Below are 17,085 nucleotides of genomic sequence, written 5' to 3'. Positions count from 1 at the left end.
GAGATTGGCGTCTGGATTGAGAGAGATGATGAGGTGAGGAGATCGTCGCTATCGACGTTGGGAGAGAGGAGAAGAGAAGGGGTTAGGTTAATCTGTGAATGAAAACCATTGCAGCCAGTTGAGGGGGGTCATCGGAATCGGCATCGGCATCGGCATATCGCGTTGGTTTGAGAGTAGATCTGGTTAAGAGACAATCTCCAATCACTTGCTGATGTCTTACAGCGGCTTGCAGTGCAGGATCCAATAGAGCCCATTGACCATATCTGAAAGTTGAGAGTGGGAATGTGGTAAAAGCTTCGGTTGCCATGGATGAAAGCTTGTGAGGCTTTCGGGATGGACTCGCGGTAAACAAAACCATGGTTGAGAGATGAGGTTAAGTTAAAATGGGACCATGGTTGAGAGATGAGGTTAACTTAAGTTAAAATGGGACCACATATTTTATCCATGTCATGAGCCACCTCAGCACTGGGATTGCTGGGACCATTTTTGCTGAGACTAGTAGCATTTCAGAAGTGAATTACCCTGACAACTTTATTTTTTTTTGAAAAATAAAGCTAATTATAATAGTGATGGGACGCTGGTGTACAGGCAGTTTGACAAATGATGCTGGATCGTACACATATCAATCCAATGGATTGACTTTGAGGGTCGTATACTGTATATACTCTCTACTAACACAAAATTGTTTGGTATACCAGCCATACACAGGAACTACCCCAATCCGAAGCCGACAAGCATGACAAATCATGCTGTCTTGTTGTCACATATTGGGTTTTTCCGCACATGTCACAAATTGTTGTGCAAAACGTTTTTCATTCTCTTATTATATTTTATTCTTTTTTAAAATGTTCAAATTCCATTTTGTAATTGCAAAAAATACGATTAGTTTGTGTTAGGCACCGGCAGTAGAAAGCATTCCAAAACATGAATCTCATAAAAAATAAAACAATAGCAAGCCTAAATATTAATAAAAAAAATTAACGTATGTATGTCTCTGAAGGTTGACTTCAGAATAAATATTATTTTAAGCGTAGATAATCTGAAAGGACAACTGAGGCGGCCCAACCCAGTTGGCTAAGACAGCCCATCGATCTGGCCCATTGCCTGAGGCAGCCCAGTTATTATTATTACTGGTTTTTTTTCCCTGACGTGAAGTCTTATTTTAGAGTTGATTTGGTTTTCTTTTGCGTTTGGGATATGAATGGCGCCAAATTCATTTCCGTAAGAGCGAATCTTCCACGTGTCAGAAAAAGAACCACACGTGTCTGTACAATAACCTTCTAGTCTTGGCCACACCGCAAAATTCATTCCTTCTCCAACAATGGCACTGAAATTCTGTGCAACAAATTCAGGACTCCAATTAAATTCATCACACGCATTTTCGTCATCGCTCAAGCCCAAACCTCTTGTTAGTCTCAAATCCCACATATCCTTCAAAAGCTTTCGAAACCAAAGGCATCTTAAGATCTGTCAATCCTCTTTGGTCGATGAACAACAGCAGGAGACCTCGTTCTCTGACGCAGAGAACCAGCTCATCGACGCCCTCATCGGAATCCAAGGTCGCGGCCGATCCGCTTCGCCTCGACAGCTCAATGTAGGTTACGCTTTTTGTCGATTGATTGAATTTAAGGTATTTTAACTTTCGGCGACTGTTTGATTTGAAAAAGTAGGGTTGTTGCAGGACGTGGAGCAGGCGGTGAAATTTCTAGAAGGATTAGGAGGTGTACCTGATCCAGTGAGTGATTTTTTTTTTGCTTCTTTTGTTCGTGAGTTTTGTGATTAGATGTGACTGAGTTTGTCGGTTCTATGCAGACGAGCTCTAGCTTGATTGAAGGTCGCTGGCAACTGATGTTTACAACCAGACCAGGAACAGCATCTCCGATTCAGGTTGTAATGCTGTTATTATCTGCTGTATATATGACAATATAACTGATACATACGTCTTCAGTGCTTGTATGTCTCCATTGATAACTTCAAATATATGGCTGATATGTGCTTGTGGAAAGTACAGAACCATCTGAGCAAAAATTCTATCCGTTTGATGTTGGTAGGGGAAGTTAGAATAAGTTATACTTGAGGAAGGTTCATTCATTTTTTACGTTATTGTTAAATTTTCTATGCCTTTTTATTGCTCTTTCAATAATCATTCTGTTGCGAAGCAACAAACTTATAACAGGTACTCAGCTGCTTTTGTGAGAGAGATAGCCCCAATGCGCAAGGGGTCTGATATTGTGAGGTTATGGAATAACATATGCATGCAGTCTACCTCTGGATTATAAAGAGAGTGTTTATATTGTTTCTTTCACATGCAAAATAAGGTCAATAATTTGACATAGGTAAAATGGTATGACATAAGGTATAAAAGTGGCTTCCAAATTATCAATCATCCTTTTCAATAACCGCATCTGTTCTCTGGATATAATTGTAGAGAACATTTGTCGGAGTTGACTTCTTCAGTGTTTTTCAAGAGGTCTATCTTCGGACAAATGATCCACGTGTCTCCAATATTGTAAGATTCTCTGATGCAATAGGCGAGCTGAAAGTGGAGGTATGACTTCCTTATCTATTATTACAACCAAAATGCATGGCCATTTTTTCCTAACTTTTCTATTGTGCAAAAGATATTATGATTTATTTTTTTCCTCGTTGTATAATATTTGCTTTCTATAATTTTATGCATTATACAGGCAGCAGCGTCAATTAAAGACGGCAAACGAATTCTTTTCCAATTTGACGAAGCAGCCTTTTCTTTTAAGTTTCTACCATTTAAGGTTCCTTATCCAGTGCCATTTAGGCTTCTTGGTGATGAAGCAAAAGGTTGGTTAGACACTACATATTTGTCCTCCTCTGGAAACCTTCGAATTTCAAGAGGAAACAAGGTAAATAGGCTCTGTCCTTTAGGGTTACCACTTACCACCAACTAACTAGGCATTTCTGCTGTTACCTGATGCAAGCATTTTTTTGTCTGAATGGAACATAGAAGCACTTTGATATATTTTTCTGAACATATTTTCCTTTAGTTTGATTTGTTAAAGTCTAAAGACATCCAGCAATGTCTCTTTAGTGCAGGGCACCACATTTGTCCTGCAAAAGAAAACCGAACCTAGGCAAAAGCTTTTATCAGCCATTTCAACTGGAACGGGAGCTTTAGAGGTAAAATTATCAGTTCACGAATCGAATTAATGTGGAAGCAAATGTTACTATGTTGCTGGAATACTTGTCCTTTACTAATATCTTTCCTGCCAATCTGCCATACCTTTGCAGGCAATTGATGAGTTTATCTCCTCAAATCCGAATAAAGGCAAAGATGATCTTGAACTTCTGGAGGGAGAGTGGCAAATGATATGGAGTTCACAGGTGCTTTTATTGTCATAATTAGAATTCCTTGTCTCATTTTTGTTTAGAAACAGAAGTTCCTCCAATTCTTGGTTATGCAGTTACTATTACCTGCCAAAGGCTATGGTTCTTGGAATCAGTAGTTTGCCATTTGGAACTAAATACTACTCAATTTCTTTTGACTTTCGAGTGAGAAGTATTTGGCTATTTTCTATGAATCTGAAGAATGAAAGGATGAAGGTCAATTGTCTAGCTTGGGGTATAATGCAATAGTTGATACTAGGAAGCTACTGCTAGCAGGAATAGTTGGGCAGAGAAGGCGGAGTCCATTAAATACACAAGTTTGAGGAAATAATGCATAAGTAAAAGGTTCTAGGGGCTTAAAAGTACATTACTCAACCACGTCAAAGGAAGACAATTTGTTAGACCTATTCGGTGAAAAACAGACCAAAGATCCTACTAAGCGCAGTCTGGTGCAAGTCTATGGCTACATAGGTATGGAAGGAGACTAACAGAACATCGCGCGGGATGTGGGGAAAAATGTTATCACTCTAAATGTGGCTTCCTTATTCAAGCTGAGAATCCTTAGAGCAGTCATTTTGTTGGAGAAAATATCATTCAAAGTTCTGTTTTGACTAGTTTGTGCTCATGGATCATTATATGTTTTTCTGGACTCCATTTTAACTTTTTAATGTTCTGAAAGGTCAAATTATTAATCCACCATTCTGAGTCCGCTATAGGTGCATATTGAATGCAACTTCTCTTCTTGATCCCTGCTGAGAGCATTGATCTTAGAGGTCACAGGTTGTAAATGTGTCTTTTCTAAGTTTTCCTTCTCCGTGATGCTCGACCTCTCCCGCTTTGTTATGGTTCTATCATAACATTGTACCATCTTATTTAATTTGGTTGCTATATGGACCAGAGCCTTTAAAATCAGTTTTGGCTTGCATTTCTCTGGAGTTTATAGAACAGGACTTTGCCAACCGTTGACAGGTTTGTGTAATTCATCATCTCACCTGGCTTTTAATCACTGGCAACTATTACCGATCTTAGACTTCAAAATCACTGATGACTTTGTATCTCTCTGGAGTCTGTGAGATAGAACTTTTACTTTAATATGTTTATATAACTGCTTTTGTTCTAGGAAACTCTCTGATTTTATTTTTCCTAAATCCTTTTTCCCAGTTGTATCTACTGCGTTAGTACATTAGATAGAGATTTGAATCAATTGCTACGTCCGTAGGTATTTGTGGTCGTGTATAAAACTAAGGAAAAACAAAAAGGAGAAACTTGATATTCCAAGCTTACCGTTATGCAAAACATGACTGCTCCTTCTAAGTTCTAACCTCGATCAATTCTTCATTTCACTTTCACACAGTTTCTTTTGTCTATTCTTTATTCGACAACCTAAACTCACCATACGTGTGTCGCAGACAGTGACAGATAGTTGGTTAGAGAATGCTGGCAATGGTCTTATGGGCATGCAGGTATTACATATTTACATGTCAATACTTTGTCGATATTGCACCTCTAGCCATGATTCCCCCTTTTTGTACAGGTTAAGTTTACTTCCTGATACTTTTGTCATTATTGTTTCAGATTGTAAAGAAGAATGGACAGATGAAATTCCAGGTGGACATCTTGCTTGGACTCAAATTCTCCATGACGGGCACATTTGTGTAAGTTTCTCTTTGTTACAATTTACTGTTTGACATCTTTCATAGAGTCGTTGTTACACATTTCAGATTGTTAAAAAATTGAGTGCCCTTATGGCCGCATGGCAATTAGGTATTGAGTTATTGACAACCATGGGAAATACCTATAGTTTAAAACTGAAAGCTGATGATGTTAACATAGGATGGAGCTAAATTGTTATTTACAAAAGATTTCGACACAGAATTGTATCTTGGATAAAATACTCTATATTGGAGATAGTAGTCAAGTTATTGAACGATGACTTTTCTCTCCGAAAATTACTCTGATCTACCACCCTCCTGTCGGGGGATGAATGCTGAAATTGGAAATTGTTGTCTCCCAGATTCATTTACAAAAATTCAATTCTCGTTAAAGGCACCTCATGCTTTATTGGTATAGAATTCACCCATAACTTCTACGCACATGCCTGCCTGCAATTATTTTGGTTTCTGATAATAACTAACATGTTAGTTTTAATGGGCGGATACAGATGTGACTTCATTTTGTCCTTTTCATTTTCCTTTTCTTGACTGATAGTTCTTCCTTAAGAGAGCCTAATTTGGCTCATCCCAAACCTTGAATATCTTTAGTTTGTGATTCAAACTTTTTTTTCTTCTTCTTCAGTTGACTAAAAGGTAATTGTCTTGTTGATGCCCACACCTTGAGTTTGAAATAATTAACAATTGGCAAGTATTTTCTTAAATCGTTTCTCTCTACAAACTACTACACCATGTATTGTTAGGAAATCTGGCAACAAGACGTACAATGTCATTATGGATGACGCAGCAATTATTGCTGGCCAATTTGGTTTCCCTATAGAAGAAATGGAAAGCAAAATCAAGCTGGAGCTGTTGTAAGATCTCTACCTTAATAATAGGCACTACTACTCCATTGATTTATTAACTAATTACATGCTAATGATTACTATTCTCCTTTTGTTGCAGATACAGTGATGAAAAGATCAGGATTAGCAGGGCCTACAACAACTACATATTCGTGCATGTCCGGACACAGAAGCAGTGATGAGCCTACCAACATTAGCATCATTTGTACCTTTAAGGACATCGGGTTGGATACTTGAATATTTTGTGAATAATTTTTTTTGTTCGGTCGGCTTCTAAACTAGGTTCTAACCTTATTTGTAGAAACGCTGTTGCGTATTCAAAAAAGTTAAAAACATGTGGCGAAGAGGATACACCGTACACGTATTAGGTATTTCAACCCCTGTGACCGACACGCCCATCCACCATCCCCTTTCCCTGCATTCCAAGAAAAAAAAAATATCTGAAGGTAGACTATGCCCTATTATATCGGGCCAGACCAAGCTGGGCCTAATGACAGGGGCCAACCTTTCAAAAAACAAGTCTAAACACCAACCAGCCAAATTCTAAACACCAATAAGCACTCATAAATTATTTCTAGCATTCAGAAAAGTAAACTTTCCCGATCACAATACTTGGTACCTCCTTTGAAAAATATCTCCCAAATAATATTAGATAAAACTAGAAATCAAAAGCTTAAGGAGAAATGATAAAGAATGAAGGATTGAAGATCCCTCGTACCTAAGCATCCTTCATTAACCAGTCTTCGCTGACCGGTAACTTGCGACTTGGTGTGATCTCCTTCCTCCCAATCTCTCTTGCAAACCAAAAAAGAAGGGGACTACAATAATAATGCCATATAAACACATAAAATGGGAATTTTACAATAGTGGTCAACTTCTACCGTGGATACAACGACTCTACCAATTGGTGACATTGATAAACACCAACCAGCCAAATTCTTAGGGTGCCAACAAAACTTTCTATATCTGTCCATAAATTTCACAAATTTGGAGTTCATGATCAAAACCACATCGATCCTATTTCAAAGAAGTTTGTCCATCAAGTACAGTTGAACAGCTCGAAACTGACATGTGTAGGTGTTCGAAAGAAGAGTTCTGCAAGCTTACTCCATGAACCAGTTCAGATAGCCATTGATTCTCTCGATCAAACAACTACCCAGAAGGAAACATTCAACAGAATAGAGGGCACAAAAATGTAATCTCCAGTCGAGGGAAATAAATAAAGTAATAAATTAAGAAATAGTTATCATTTCAGAAGCTTGCTAAGTTCAGAACCATTACAGAGTAAGAGAATATTCATAACAATGCAAAAATACCAAATTATCAAACGGGGTCTTATGACATTAGATAAAGGAAATGCTTAGTACATAATAGTCCTTGATTTATCCTACATATTGAAGGTTCATTACAAACTTAAAAGCAATAAAATGCAAACAAGCGAAGCATGCTTTTAGCTCAATGAACCTTGTGCCTCAGTGCCTGCACACCCATTAGACCTGCAAAGAGCAAACCCATTCCCCTCCCAGCGCAAAAGAGAGAGGATTTAAAACCTAGAAACTACTTTTACCAGTCTAGTTAAGTTAAGCAAGATGAGGGAAGAAAGGGAAAAAAACAAAAGTCAATTCTTCCTCTTTTCCAATATAACCAGTGAGAAGAAGAAAAAAGTAGGGAAAAAAAAAAGAAACAGAAAAAGACAAAACAAAAGAACTAAACTACATTTACATGGACCGCAACCCTGAGTTGTCATACTTGATGACCTAATGCTAAATACTGTCAAATGATTATCTTTCAAGAGAAGAGACTTTACACTAACGCGGGATGATTACATCAGTCACCACCACAAATGCTCTCCTCTACAGTGCTTGATCCCTTCCCTTTGTCCATCTTTCCCTGCAATCATCTTATCCCCTACAAAATCATTCCGGCTTATTGACCATTTTTCTCATCTTTGTCATCAATAACATCATCCTTAACAATCTCATTTGAGGCACTATCTTCCTTGGGCCCCTCCAATTTTGCAACTATCTGGTCGCCCTCCGCCTCCATTCCATCTTTTCTATAATTCTCCTCTGCTGCCGCATCCTTGTTCGAAATCACTTTAACTGGTCCAAACTCATTTCCGCTACTTCATCTTTACTGACATTGTCCTTCACATGCATCTTTTCTGGTACAAACTCTTCCATACAAACATTAATAACACCTTTTTCTAATTCTTTTGTGTCGATATGAAGAATTTGTCCTTCCCCACTCCCAGGAGGATAAATAAACGCTTCATTATTATCACCAACATCTGATGCTCCTCCCTCACTCTCATTCCCTTCAGACAAGTTTTCCACCACCTCCCCGTTCGCACCCTCTACCCGACCACGCCTCTCTAACACCCGCAACCTCCTCCTTAATTCCCCCATCTCCCTCTCCATCAAAAAGAGCCTCTCCTTCAATGTCAAATTCTCCTCCTCCAATTGCCTTATATGGGAATCCTGATCATCTACCCTATTCTCCAACACATTGTGATACTCTATACCCCCGGAATTTGGATATATCATCTCAAACCGGCTCAAATCATGGTCTAATCTTCTCTCCACTTCTACATGCTCTTCTACATCACTCTCACTCGACCCTCCTCCCTCTTCCTCCTCATCATCCTCATTTTCCAGTGAAGACCTCAGCCTAATCAACCCCTTCATTGACCCATAACCATCAACCCCCCACTCTTCCTTTGCCATGTCCCCTAAAACCTCCCTAGACGGTGAGAACATAGGTGTAAGCAGCACTGCCGGTGTCACAGGGCAAGGTGAAACTAGCTCCGCAATGCCGCCAGCCTTCTTTGCACGAATAATAAATGAAGAAGTGTTCCTAGGTGCATAAGGTGCGAATCTATTATTAAATTTCTTCTTAGGATAGAATTTTCGTGCTTTTATGCGATTTTGAGACTGCAATTCGGGAAGAGTAGGGGGCTTATACGCTCCACTGCCTCCAGGACCACTTTTGGAGGCATTATTAGAGATAATCTGAAACGGTTTATCTGATCTTCTATGCTCCTTGCGCTTGTCAGTGACTCCCTTCTTGCTCTTCCAGTTGCTTCTCGGCTTCGAAGGAATGAAACCTGAATTTATCAACGGGTGGTACTTCATGCTGGGGTCTTGCTTCGGCCATGGCACGTAGCTACGAATCATCATCATAGGCTGATTCATAGCCTGTGACTGCGCCATCTGGTTCAGCATCTGAGGCTGACCCGGATTCATCATCTGAGGATGCTGATTCATTGCCGAAGGTTGGCTCAAAATCTGCGACTGAACCGGATTCAGTACCTGAGGATTCTGTAACATCATTTGAGATTGCTGGTTCAACATCTGCGACTGCACTGGATGAGGCGGCTGATTCATCATTTGGATCTGAGACTGATCGTTCATCGCAAGCGATAAACCTAACAAAACGAATACCCTAACCTGAACAGCAATTAACAAGAAAATTGGTTTGATACTCTCGATTTCAATATCAAAAACTCTAAGAATCAATCAATTGATCCTCATATTCTTCTTAAGTTTCAAGATCGATTAATTAATTTCGTAGCCTTGTCGATCCGCTGGACCGCCTCTCTCTCCTGTTTTTTTTTTGAATTTTTTTATCTGGAATGCTCTTATTTCATTGGTCTGCGTGAGGTAGGGATTTAGGTTTGGTTTTATAGAGGGAAATGAGATACGTGCACCGTTAGATTTCCGTTTGTAAGAAGGAACGGATCAGATTGAAACAGTGGTAAGGAGAATTACTTTCGGTTTTTGCCAGATCAGAAGCTCATTGTTATACATCACACACCTGTCAACATTGCAATTGACGTACCCAATGAGTTGTCGTGCCCTCGAAGGACAATTAAACGAATAATAATTCAACAAAAGTTGGTTGAGCGTTAAAGTGTTTGTGCATATTGATGTATATACACATATATCAATATATCAAATGAAATGAAACTTTAATATATACATAAATTAATTAATCTTACCGATAAAGAAATCAATTATAATTGTGATTCTTGGGTTAGCTGATAAAAAAAAGTCCACACTTCTCCTGCAACATTATTTTGACAAGTGGGTGGCCAACGTTTGACCTAATAATGTGACTCTCCTAGTTTTGTTTTAATTTTTTATAATGCGAGTCTTAAGTAATTGTATAGATACACTCTCTTGATTGATCAATTCAGTATTTACCATAATCTTCAACCAAAACTTTTCACCCAGTAGGCTTGTTTATCGTTACCTCACGAGGGTTAAATTAAGGTTACATGTCATAGTAAATGGTTAATAATTAGACAATGTCAAACTCAGTCTCTAGATACCTTTGGTCCCTGATGAGAATATCACATCAAAAGATGATGAGTTTAAAATCTAACTTATAAGAGAAGACAAACCTCCTATTGTCAACCTGAATTTGTCAACCTGAATTTTCAATAGAAAATTATGCCCAAATTTAAGACTTAGACCCCCATCCCGTGTAACGAGTATTCATCAGTCCCCTTGAGCACTCGGAAGTTGGAGAGTAGCCCTCTGACAGTATGACTTCTGTACCCAATTTTGGACACGTAAATAAATAAAGGTTCCAGTTTTTGAAAATTATAAAATAAAACTAAATAGCATCATATCATATCCCCCCCTGGAGGGGGCTAGACTCTGCCAAATTCCAAAATCTTTTACAACAAGTATGCAAGTTGGCAAAGAAGGTTGAGCCGCTTTTGGAGGTTTCGAATACTCAAAAAAGAAAACGGTATCTCTGAATCTAAATTATGGGTTTTGTATCTGGAGGTGGAGGGTCATTCCACCTTCTTGCTAACTTCTTCAGGCGACGATTTCGCATCCCCAACTTTTTCCGACGACGATCCAGCAGTTTTTGATTCGTCAAACTCCAACAACTGTAGGTCATGCCGGAAAAGGTTACCGTATTAGTCAAACTAGTATACTACATGATCACATAGCAGTTAAACCATGGCCACGCTTTCATCATATCAAAAGATCAAGTTAATACAAAACACAGACACATGCACTTACTACTCTCCATATTACCTCAAGAGCTCAAGTACCACCAAGTAACAACAAATAGAAAGTATAGTACATAAGAGTGTGTTAAACAAACCTGTTTTACTTCACCATTCATCATGCAATGAGCAGCCAAGAATCCAATAACACATGGGACAATATACAAGAGCGCAGGCTGAAAGCATACGAGCACAACGACTAAGATCAGTAGGTCAAATATGGTCCAAAATACAAGAGCGCAGGCTGAAAGCATACGAGCACAACGACTAAGATCAGTAGGTCAAATATGGTCCAAAATACAAAGGCTTAGATTGGGTAAGAAAATGAGAAAAGGGGAACTGTAATCCCATCACCGGGTGACACCAATTTTTACAGGCCTCGCTCCACCAATTTAATTAATCACACAGCTGAAGCCTGCATATCCATTATGAGATTACAACAGAATAAAAGGAGAAAAAGGTAGTGCTCACCTGTGCAGCTTGAAACCAGTTCATGACGACGATTGTAAGGACCAAGCCAACTGAGTATCCCAGAAAAGCACTCTTAAAGTACTGGCTCTCTTTTCCTCTAGATACATCAAAGCGCAAAGCAAGTGCCACAAAAATACCTGGAAGAACAAAATACAGAACATGTGAAGCAATTCTGCACTTGCTTACACGCCAACACGCACAAGACTCCCTAGCTAGCTACAAAATGAGGATCACTCCTTGTTTTGCATCCAGAGAAATGAATAAAGAAAATTAAAAAAAAAATGGCATCATATAAATGATACCAATGAATTTTGAAGCAGAAGGATTGATACAAAATATAAATGACAATACAGATAAGTTCATATATGAATTCTTAAATGCTTGATGTGGCACTAATATTGCAACACTATTACCGAGAATATTCCTCACTGTTAGTATCTTGGTTATATTATTATTTTTGTTCAACGATGTACAAAAGAATAAAAACTAGTCGTCATCATCTGAGCCTTTATCCCAAAAGTTTGGGATCGGTTACACGAGTCAATGAGAAAATCAACAGGAATCCACTACTTGTATAGCTGTATTTGTTTCGGCCATTCATTTTTATCTAGATCATACTTTCATCAACTCCTATTGAATCCACATTCTATTTCTTTTTAGGTCTTCCACTTGCTTCCTACTCTCACATATACATATATTTGATAACTAATCAGGACTTGTCTCTAATAGGAAAAAAAAAAAAAAAACCCCTATTTTCTAATTCACATGAGGTAATACGTAAGACTCATCATTCATTTTTATCTAGATCATACTTTCATCAACTCCTAGTGAATCCACATTCTATTTCTTTTTAGGTCTTCCACTTGCTTCCTACTCTCACATATACATATATTTGATAACTAATCAGGACTTGTCTCTAATAGGGGAAAAAAAAAACCCCTATCTTCTAATTCACATGAGGTAATACGTAAGACTCATTTTCCACAAAATGCTCACAACCATCTCAGACTTTATAATCAATACAGTAGATGTTTTCGTTTGAGGTATCGTTAAACTTACCAGGGATTACAATATCACCAAGTCCAAGCATGGAAAATGGTCGAGCAGAATCTGCCGTGGGGAAAAGAAGCTGCAACAATATTGATCAAATGCTTCAATCAGAAAACAAAATGCCAATATATTTGAGGAAGTAGTTCTAATATGCAAATTACCCAAGGCACAAGATATCCATACACATACTAGCAATGGAACTAACCTTTATGGGAGCATCAAATGATTTTGCAACACTAACCATCACTGGAGTGAAGAAAACCCAGAATATATCGTACACAAAAAGTCCAGCCTGATGTAAGCGAAAAATAGGAGATTATTTAGAGGAAGAAATTGCAGGGTGCAGAACAAAGGCATTAAGAAGACAAAAACGATGTCTAGGCATGAGACTTCGTTACAACGATTGAATAGACTTGCAGAAAGTAAAGCTTTCTGCTTTCTTTAAATAGCTTGGCCTACCTCACGATGAGGAATAGTATCTAGCCTTTTTCTTCCCTGTACATCAATAGTACAATCTAGAAAACCATAATTGGGCGTACATCTGAATTAATTTTGTGGCCAATATGGACAAAAGCAATGGAAAATGGCCAAATGACACAATGTCCTTGCTCACAATTACATCGTCAATTGTTAAGGTCTCCAAGATTATGAAAGGTATCTATGGTTGAGGGTGACAATAGTAGCAGAGGGATGACCCGAAATCCAGTCAGCAAAGGTTTAGTGGTGGTGCAATTGCTGGATGCTCTTATAAGTTTCTTAAAAAGATTTAGCAAATATAATATCAAGTCAACAAAATACAAATGAAGATATGACCCAAAATCCATTTTACTTCAAAAGCTTTCATGTCCAAAATCTCCATATCAATTTCAGTTCTTGGATAATTATTTTAATGATAGATCAATGTTTATGCAACTGAATATTATCAAATAGTGATAGAAGTTGCTAAAAGATTTATACATAAACTTAACATATCCCCCACTAGTCTGAGAATACTTCAAAAAAAAAAGCACCACAAAGCAGCTTCTTACCAAGAGAATGACACCGGTCTTAAAGGACCCAAGAGAAAGCATTTCAATTCCCTGCATGCAAGAAAAACAAAACCCTTCATTACAAAATGCTAAATGAACAATTATATTTTTGAAAGGATATCTCAATAGGAAATCCACAGCTTTTAAAAAAGACTCCCACACAATCACAATAACCTTTTGAAGATTCTTACTCAACAATTGTTCGGCTTACAAAGCCGTGTAAGTTAAACATCAATTCCTTGAATTTAGATAACTAAATAAATAACATATAAACCCAAAAGAAATTAATTAGAAAAACTAATCATAAAAAAAAATTGGATTAAAGTAATACTGTAGAAAACAGACAAGCTATTGGACAAATGAATAATGTTCAAAGGACTGCTTTTGTATCATTATCCTGACAAAAATACTCCTTGAACTAACGTGACAATACCAATTTATTGTCAAAAAGCACTTGCTTGGCTGAGGTATCGTTGAGGACTTTAAAAAATAAATTCCCAAGCAACTATGAACCAGACTCTAGATCAGAGTTATGATTGACATAATGAATTAATGAAAACAGTAATTCTTTCCATGAAATGCAGTCAAACCTGAATACAGAAAGCTAGGCCCAATGTATTGTTGGCCAACCAGTGCTTCTGGGAAGCATACCAAGCACAGAAAAATGTTCCAGGAATCGCAGCTACTATCTGAGATCTTGTGAACTCAATCTCCAAAGCTGTGTATGCAATTTCAAATAAAATTATCATTCTGCATGATAAAGCGATATATCGTCAACTAGATCAAGCTAAAATCATATGAAGCAAAACAGCTCTAACAATGTACACAAGACTCATCTTACATAATAGAAAACCATAGCCATGATCAACCAAGATGCAGCATGCAAATTTATTACCTACTACAGTAACTACGTTTCTGGCATGATCATGAATTGTCCTACTATTTTCTGGCATGATCATGACTTATGGCTACTACCCTGCTCTTCCCTCTCAGAATCAAGAAATTCAAGAAACAGCATTGATTAACATGAGATCGCAGCACAGGAAGTAAATTCTATTCTGCTAACTCCATGAAGCCTTTTCTTTTTCAGCTCCAAATGGTTTGATAAGCTAATGAATGTCAGAAAGTGTTGAAGACTAATGGATCAGATTGACAACTGAAAGATGCCTGTGTAAGTACTCCTAAGAAGTTTATACACAATATGTACCTTTAAACTGTAGCAGAGTTATCATTGCCCTGTACAAGTTATGCCACAATACAGCACGTCATAAATAAAAAGTACTCTAGGAAAAAAGGCTAAAATCCAGTATCAAATCAAGAATGTTAGCCAGTCCACAATCCTTAACCACTCTAAAACAGCACCATTGTAATTGCACCACAGCATTTGGTAGAAATGTCATAACACCAGAATAAAACATCAACTTACGGGAATTTACGAAAAATAATTTAAGACTACTAGAGTTAAACCAAGCACATACCACGAACATATGGAAAACGCCAAACAATAGCATTATCATTCCAATGCATAGGCAGAAAACGTTTTATAGATGGTAACAATGTTGCCCTGTACAACAAAAAGAAAGTAGACATGAGATAAACAAATAACACAGTAATAGTTCAAATTCGTTATGCGAAATGTAAAATTAGTTCTTGTAAATCTAAAAGGAAAGAGCATACGAAAGAGCAGCGATTCCAAGGACAAAGAAATAACACGTCAGTACAGCATTAACCAAGTCTTTTGACAGAAACTTGAAGAGTAAGAACAGTGATAACAGCATCGCACTTCCAACAAAGGGGAATCGCATGGCATGTTCATTAGACATGGTTTCCTGAGAAATTAAACGTTAAAATCTCAGGAATCTGGAACCAGGAAAACACAAATTAGTAATATACAAAATCTTTATGGCTGTAAAACTTACTGAAGGTGGAGTTGGCTTGACAGATCGGTAACAGCCGACATATACTGTCAGGCATGCAGTCAAAATGACATTTAAATTTGGGTCTACTTTCAGAACTAGTGGAGCCAATGTCAAACCTGCATTCAGAAATACGCGCAAGGAATTATAAACTTGCTAAGTATCTGAAGCTTCTCAGACATGAAAGATGAGCCAACATCAACATGAAAAATCATTATCTCACTTTTTTTTGCCCCTTGCCGCAGTCATTTATCATATTTCACAAGTGCTAATCAAATAAAGAATCAAGTGGAGTTTTAACATCACTGAAATGCCATTTTTCTACAATGTTAATTAATTGCACATGCTTTAAAGGAACAAGCACAACGTAACTGATAAAAGCTACCATAATGACCGTGGTCACCAGATACTGGTACATATAAAGTTTAAATTGTATTATTAAGATACATGTGAAATTTAATCGTATATGATTTTTAACTAAATCAGATTTCTAATGCTAATCATATCATAATTCATAAATATGATATATTTGTTGAGGCACCCCTTGGTGCCTCCAATAATTTTATGTTCTTCAAAGTTTATGTTCATATTCATGTGTAGTAATGATGTTTGGCCACTTCATGGTTCACAACAATCATCTCTTGTGAAAAATAATGTTTAATCAACCTAAGTAGCAAGGGCCTTACAACTTGCTGAGATTATCTCCACAAGTTGTTCACCAGAGTAACCTAAACTATCCAGCAGTCCATAAAAGCCACAAGTCCCCTGAAGTGATCCATCTCTTGTACCATTGAAAACTTGGAGATAGGGGATACAGTGCAGAAGACAACATTGGATAACTAGAAAGAGCAAAATACAAAATCCTCCTTTATGAGGATAAACTAACAGGGGAGATGCAAATCATATGAGCCAGCATGAAATGTAGCTATCATTACCATCCTAAAGAGAGAACTACCTAAAACAAATACTGAATCATTGATTACCCACAAACAGATCACCAACCACTTCTAGCACGAATTGTATTTATAGGCAGTCAACAATTTTATCACGTTATATAGAAAAGTATACCTGCAAGAGCGAAATTTCCAATACGTTCACAGTTCTTCATCTTTATGTCTTCAAAATAATTCAACCAAAAATTATATATTTTGCCACCGAGCCAACACGAAACAAACAGCTCCGATACGGCCTCACTCTTCCGATCACAATCCAAAACTGAACCAAAAATCAAAATCAAGAGCGGATTGGAATTTGTGTTACATTAAGTAAATCTAAAGCCGTTTCATTGAAAATATCAAGTTAGATAACAGAAAACGTAAAACCCTCAGATTTAGTTGAACAATACTCAGTTACCGATCAAGAAAATTAAAAAGAAGTTTCATTTCTCGTCGTTTCAATTTTCTCAGCAGCCAAACAGGAGCAAGGGTTTACTCTCTCCCTTTCCCACCTCGACAAATAGAATAAAAGAAAATTCAAAAAATCATATATCAAATGCAACGTGTACCTGAGGAGGAGAGAGAAGCAGATGAGCTTTCTCTCTCTTACTCTCTGCGGCGATTGTTTACAAACAGATCGGAGAGACTGTCGAAACTCGAAACAAGAGAGACTGTGACCAAGTACTTTAACCCAAAAGGTCAATCGCGGGGTTGACGCAATATATATTTATAATAGTAAAAAAAAATTTAAAAACTGAATTTGTTTCATTTATAAGTAATAAGG

The 17,085-nt window shown here is 37.6% G+C and overlaps 3 protein-coding genes across 6 annotated transcripts; 1 reads left to right on the top strand and 2 right to left on the bottom strand.

The window, feature by feature from the left end:
- The first annotated feature begins 1,217 nt into the window (after window positions 1-1,217).
- Window positions 1,218-6,233, top strand: LOC119997280 (probable plastid-lipid-associated protein 12, chloroplastic). 2 transcript variants are annotated; one of them, XR_005467989.1, is made up of 11 exons: window positions 1,218-1,594; window positions 1,682-1,735; window positions 1,813-1,887; window positions 2,429-2,548; window positions 2,688-2,879; window positions 3,070-3,153; window positions 3,265-3,357; window positions 4,770-4,823; window positions 4,936-5,015; window positions 5,656-5,884; window positions 5,976-6,013. XR_005467989.1 is itself a non-coding variant. In XM_038844183.1 (11 exons), exons 1-11 carry the CDS (start codon window positions 1,322-1,324, stop codon window positions 6,052-6,054), a joined length of 1,215 nt encoding a protein of 404 aa, XP_038700111.1. In that variant the 5' UTR covers window positions 1,222-1,321; the 3' UTR covers window positions 6,055-6,233. The 2 variants fall into 2 exon arrangements, 1 of the variants encoding a protein (XP_038700111.1); XM_038844183.1 differs by having other exon boundaries at window positions 1,222-1,594; window positions 5,774-5,884; window positions 5,976-6,233.
- Window positions 6,234-7,968: 1,735 nt separating this feature from the next.
- On the bottom strand, window positions 7,969-9,288 carry LOC119996830 (protein transport protein SEC31-like). Its single transcript, XM_038843623.1, has one exon. It carries the CDS (start codon window positions 9,286-9,288, stop codon window positions 7,969-7,971), a length of 1,320 nt encoding a protein of 439 aa, XP_038699551.1.
- A 1,168-nt stretch (window positions 9,289-10,456) lies between these two features.
- LOC119995860 (signal peptide peptidase-like) lies at window positions 10,457-17,011 on the bottom strand. Of its 3 annotated transcripts, none has more exons than XM_038842313.1 (12): window positions 16,871-17,011; window positions 16,435-16,581; window positions 15,370-15,485; window positions 15,128-15,279; window positions 14,929-15,014; window positions 14,041-14,168; window positions 13,451-13,501; window positions 12,628-12,714; window positions 12,432-12,501; window positions 11,373-11,509; window positions 11,000-11,077; window positions 10,457-10,778 (listed from the first exon to the last, which is right to left on the bottom strand). In XM_038842313.1, exons 2-12 carry the CDS (start codon window positions 16,472-16,474, stop codon window positions 10,680-10,682), a joined length of 1,044 nt encoding a protein of 347 aa, XP_038698241.1. In that variant the 5' UTR covers window positions 16,475-16,581; window positions 16,871-17,011; the 3' UTR covers window positions 10,457-10,679. The 3 variants fall into 3 exon arrangements, with proteins under 3 accessions (XP_038698241.1, XP_038698243.1, XP_038698244.1); XM_038842315.1 differs by having other exon boundaries at window positions 16,435-16,585; window positions 16,876-17,001; XM_038842316.1 differs by lacking the exon at window positions 10,457-10,778 and having other exon boundaries at window positions 11,036-11,145.
- Between the last annotated feature and the right edge of the window lie 74 nt (window positions 17,012-17,085).

The sequence above is a fragment of the Tripterygium wilfordii genome, chromosome 4 (assembly GCF_013401445.1).
Source record: "Tripterygium wilfordii isolate XIE 37 chromosome 4, ASM1340144v1, whole genome shotgun sequence".
NCBI lineage: Eukaryota > Viridiplantae > Streptophyta > Magnoliopsida > Celastrales > Celastraceae > Tripterygium > Tripterygium wilfordii.
This window is presented reverse-complemented; position numbering and strand designations above follow the sequence as displayed.

Excerpts from the sequence above, each read along its gene's own strand:
- LOC119997280 (XM_038844183.1), top strand. The coding sequence starts at position 1,322 with ATGGCACTGAAATTCTGTGCAACAAATTCAGGACTCCAATTAAATTCA. Across the intron at positions 2,549-2,687 it reads TAGGCGAGCTGAAAGTGGAG|GCAGCAGCGTCAATTAAAGA; the intron begins GTATGACTTCCT and ends TGCATTATACAG. Across the intron at positions 3,358-4,769 it reads AAATGATATGGAGTTCACAG|ACAGTGACAGATAGTTGGTT; the intron begins GTGCTTTTATTG and ends CGTGTGTCGCAG.
- LOC119996830 (XM_038843623.1), bottom strand. The coding sequence starts at position 9,288 with ATGAACGATCAGTCTCAGATCCAAATGATGAATCAGCCGCCTCATCCA.
- LOC119995860 (XM_038842313.1), bottom strand. The coding sequence starts at position 16,474 with ATGAAGAACTGTGAACGTATTGGAAATTTCGCTCTTGCAG. Across the intron at positions 11,510-12,431 it reads TGGTGATATTGTAATCCCTG|GTATTTTTGTGGCACTTGCT; the intron begins GTAAGTTTAACG and ends TTGTTCTTCCAG. Across the intron at positions 10,779-10,999 it reads TGAATGGTGAAGTAAAACAG|TTGTTGGAGTTTGACGAATC; the intron begins GTTTGTTTAACA and ends CATGACCTACAG.